General features: G+C 29.5%; 1 protein-coding gene across 1 annotated transcript; it reads left to right on the top strand.

The window, feature by feature from the left end:
- The first annotated feature begins 3,138 nt into the window (after positions 1-3,138).
- Positions 3,139-4,203, top strand: LOC124919669 (LOB domain-containing protein 37-like). The gene is made up of 2 exons (XM_047460014.1): positions 3,139-3,396; positions 3,497-4,203. Exons 1-2 carry the CDS (start codon positions 3,213-3,215, stop codon positions 3,931-3,933), a joined length of 621 nt encoding a protein of 206 aa, XP_047315970.1. The 5' UTR covers positions 3,139-3,212; the 3' UTR covers positions 3,934-4,203.
- Positions 4,204-4,871: the final 668 nt, after the last annotated feature.

Raw genomic sequence — 4,871 nt, 5'->3', positions numbered from 1 at the left:
TTTAATATTTATTTATTTTGACCCTTCACAACTTATCTCAATCAAATTATATGCAAATGGTAAAGGATTCTTTTTTCTTTTATTGATTCATACAATAATAACCCATATAATGAATTATTCTTAATCTTTTTTTTATTAAAATATATTTTTTATGTTGTGTTATCATCATAATAATAATAAAAAAATGTTATCACCTCTGGTTTTCGGTCTTTGAACTACTTTTAATGTTTTTGTTTTGTAGTGGGTTCTTTGATTACATTTAAGAAACACTAATATGAGTATTTTTATTTATTTATTTATGTATAGTTCAATATTTCATATAGGGCAAACTTTATTTTTTACAAAATTATCTTATTTATCTCTCATTCAATGTTTCTAATTTTAAAAAGAAGTGATAGAAAATCACTCCTTATCAATCATTGACTACTTAGAAAGACTCATCCATATCTCCAAAATAAAATGAGTTAGGCAAGACTCATTTCATGGTTAGAGAACATATTTTAAATATTTAAACATTTTGTGGTTATGCTTAAATCAAATACTTAACCAAAATCGAATTAAGGCGATGGAATAACACTACCTATCTAAGCTTTTCAAAATCATGAAAATATTATTTAACATAATCGATCAAAACTCCACAACTTATCATATATCTTGCTTGTAAAAGGATAATGAGAGAATATTATGAGAATCAACTCCACAATTTTATTTGACAAATGTTTTTTTTTATTAAGGTATTGTGATTTTGTTTATAAGAAATTATTTATTATTTATTATTCATTTAAACAAGAAGTTACTTATAAAAATAAATAAATATAAAATAATATCTACAAAATTAAAATAATTAAAAGAGAATCTAGATCTTAAATAATATGATAAATTTACAAAAATTAAAATTTTAATAGAGAATATTCAACAACCATATAATGTTTTTGTAAGATGACTATATAGATAAATTAATTTGAGTTATGTAAAAATGTGTGATAAAATATAGAATAAATCGAACAAATTAATTAAACGTTGTCGGAAAAATTTATACCAAATATTATATGTGGCAGTGAAAATTTCTTTATTGATCCAAAGTTGATAAATAACGTCGAAAATGTAATATCAAATAATAATTGATCATATATGACCAAACAAATGAAAAACTCATCCAATTCATAAAAGAATACATGTAAGAGCTCCTTGAGGTGAAATATTAGTTTTGATAACATTTTTTAGATTCAATAATCTCATATTTGATGTTAAAAGGAGACACACATAAACTCAAGAAATGATTACCAAGACAATTAAAAAATATGAGTAGCAAACAATCACCAATAACTAGGAGTATTATTCTGATTACAAAAGTTCGGAATGAAAAATCCAAATAGACGGATGTCAGACAAAACAAAACACATCAAATTTAAGTGATAAAGAGATATTTATTTTCAACTTCGATTAAAATTTTTTTTTTTCAGAAAGAGAAACAAACTTTGAATTACACTTTAACAAGTCTCCTTTTGACAAACTGTATTCAATGATTCCACATTGAACACCACAAGGAAGAATAAATTATTTTCATAGATATGGTTAAATAAGAATGAATTACATATAGTCATCAATTATATATATTGTGTATCAATCCTTATTAAAACGTTTTTAAATTGGAATAATATAAAATATCTTGTTAATTTTTTATGTTGAATAAATTTTGATTTCAATCAAAAGTAAAATTATATATTGTGTATTTGGCTCACTTGTTGAAATTATGAATATATTAATATTATTCTCTGTAAATATCAATATTTAAAAACCAGTTGTAATTTCACTATTGGTTTTAGACCATTATAGTAGACATTTTATAATGCCTTGCTTGAAATGTCAAAATATACACAAGTGTTATTATACTTTATCAAGTTGAGATGTAAATTGATAATAAAAAAATACAACTTAGTAAATTATTAAAACAAATTTTTATTCTATTGAAGATATAAGGATCAATTTTTTACTTTTTCTTTTCTCATAAATCTTACCACTTCATTTTCAAAAGAACTTTTTCTCTCCCCCATTAAATACGAAAAAAAATCAAAGTAAAACCGGGCCGACCCGACCCGATCTAGACCTGATTAGTTTCTTAATTTACAAATTTTATAATAATAATAATAATTATAAATTAAACATGTTGTAACTATACGTAATTGTAACTTACTATCTTTTGCCTAAAATTAGGCAAACTTTGACCTCAGTTAAAAATGATAATTAATTTGGATAAATATATATCATTACTATATTTATATATTTGCATATTTGAATAACTCATTGAATCTATATGACTAACTAATAGGATTTCATGCATATAACTTTTTCTTAATTAGGAAGTTAGACCCTAAAATTTGGTTTATTACACATTTTTTATAAATTGAGCCATTAAGATAACTCAATTTGTAACCAAATAAATAATTAAATTAAAATGGACCTTTGAATATATTTAAATTAATGGAAAACTTTTAAAAGTTATTTTATTCTTAAAACTATATATAGGGGAAGGGGGTGGTAGAGAGTAAAAGTGGTCCCCACAGACAGATGTGGATGAGTCAACAAAAAGATAAAAAAAAAAAAAAAAAAAAGAATCCGACGGTGGAGGAGGCGCCCATTTGCGGAGACACGGAGCCGCTTCTTCTTTCTTCTTTACCCAAATACTTTGGAAAACCCAAAAAAAAAAAAAAAAAAAAAACATTTCTCTCTCCTCTTCTTTCTTTATTTCTTTCTCTCTCATCGTGTCACATCCACAACTCCTCCCACTTGTTATGCTTCCATACACACTCTCATCATAGTTAAATATTTAACCATGGTTTAGTTTATATCTTCTTTTCCATTTTTATTATCATTTTTCTTCTATTCCTTTTTTTTATTATCAATTTAATATAATTTATATCACCAATATATAACCCTTAATTTTATAACCCTTAATTTTATAACCCTTATTTTTTTTTAGAAAAAAAATAAATAAAAATCAATATTTTATCTCTATTTTTGTATTGGTTGTAAGAATATTTTATTTTGATCTGAAGTAGAAGCAAATAGAGGCCGTCTTAAGAGGCTTCTTCTTCTATATATTAAGCTTCTTCTATCTCTCTCCTTAACAATCTCTCTTCTTCGTATTTCTTCTTTATCTTCCTTACTTTTCTAACCTAAAATAAAGGAAATCTGAATTAGTAAAAACAAAAATGAGCTGCAACGGTTGCCGGGTTCTTCGAAAAGGCTGCAGTGATAACTGCATACTCAGACAATCTCTTCAAGGAATCGATACACCTCAAGCTCAGGCAAACGCCACTGTCTTTGTCGCCAAATTCTTTGGACGCGCCGGTCTTGTTTCATTTCTCTCAGCCGTCCCCGATTCCCAACGCCCTGGTAATTTTCCTTTTCTTTTTCTTTTATAGATCGATCGAGCTAGCTGCTATGTTCTTTTTGTGTTCTGAGTTGAATCCTGATCTGGGTTTTGTTTTATCAGCTTTGTTTCAGTCACTGTTATTTGAAGCTTGTGGTCGGACTGTAAATCCGGTGAACGGAGCTGTGGGTTTACTATGGACGGGTAATTGGCAGTTGTGTCAGTCGGCTGTTGAGACAGTTCTAGCTGGTGGTTCATTACAGCCGATGTCAGAATTCTTAGGAAATGGTTTGTCAAACGAAGGATCGGAAATTGATCTGTTCAGATCTGCTACCGATTTATTCGATGCATCGAAACAACCCACAATCGCCGCCGATCTCGATCTCCGTTTAACTCAGAGCTTTCCCACTGTAAAGACAGGGGAGAAGAAGAAGAGGAGAGCAGAGACACCCTCTATGAATTCAGAGGAATCGGAAACGACCACGTTTGAGAGTGGGACGGCGGCGGCGGGGTATCAACAAGGAGATCGGGAAACAAAACTGCTTAGACTGTTCTTCTAGATGATATGAGATGATGATGATGATGATGGGTCTTTTTTGTTTTTGTTATTATTATTGTTGTTGTTTTGTATAATTCAGGCCGGTTTTTGTGGTAGTTTTCCGGTCACCGGAAATATGTTCGAAGATGAAGAAGAAGAGGATAACTTGATCTGTAATGTATATACATATATGGTCGTATGTGTGTGTATATGAATAGAGATGATAGTTATCCTCTTTTTACTTTTGGGTCTTTTCAAAAACATAAATATTGCAATATCGATCACTTTGCCCCCAACTTCAATTTCTTTTCTTTAGAGTTTTTTTCAGTATAATCAACTTTAACAAAATCAAATCTTTATTAGATTAGATGGTATTGTTCATCATCAATTTCAAGAGTTAACCACCTCATGATCTTGGCCTAACTAGGTTGTTTGAGACATGTTGTTTGTGACATGACATGATCTATATATATATATGTCACACAACATTCCTTAACAATCTTTCCCATGATGTTTGTTATATGGAAAAAGTTTATGAAAGAGAAGAACAACACAATTTACAGATTTTTTCAATTTGGAACTTGTGCATGAGGAATGAAGGAGGGTGGAAGATGCAGAATCCTCCTATTGGTATAACTATAGATGATGATGGGTCCCATTTTCCCCGTTCAATTAGTAGCCTAAAATAAAATAAAAAAATAAAAAGAAATCTTGAACCAATGGCCGGTTTTGAGTCTCTTCATCTTAATCTGATCTGACCAGACAGAAGACACTGCTGTGCGTCGCGGCATCTATTGGTGGACCCCACAACCATTGGTGGCGGTGATGGTGGTGGTGGTCGTCCTCCCCTTCGTCATCTTCATCAAAATTGGAATGTCCAGTCATTACCCACTCTAAATAAATATATATCAGTTTTTGTTTTTTTTAAACGGGTCAAATCTCGCGAGTTAAACACATAAT

This window comes from Impatiens glandulifera, chromosome 1 (genome assembly GCF_907164915.1).
Source record: "Impatiens glandulifera chromosome 1, dImpGla2.1, whole genome shotgun sequence".
Taxonomy (NCBI): Eukaryota; Viridiplantae; Streptophyta; class Magnoliopsida; order Ericales; family Balsaminaceae; genus Impatiens; species Impatiens glandulifera.
Note: the sequence above shows the minus strand (reverse complement) of the source record. Positions and strands in the feature narration are given on the sequence as shown.

Coding starts and splice junctions, on each gene's coding strand:
- LOC124919669 (XM_047460014.1), top strand. CDS start 3,213: ATGAGCTGCAACGGTTGCCGGGTTCTTCGAAAAGGCTGCAGTGATAAC. Junction 3,397..3,496: donor CCCCGATTCCCAACGCCCTG/GTAATTTTCCTT, acceptor TTGTTTTATCAG/CTTTGTTTCAGTCACTGTTA.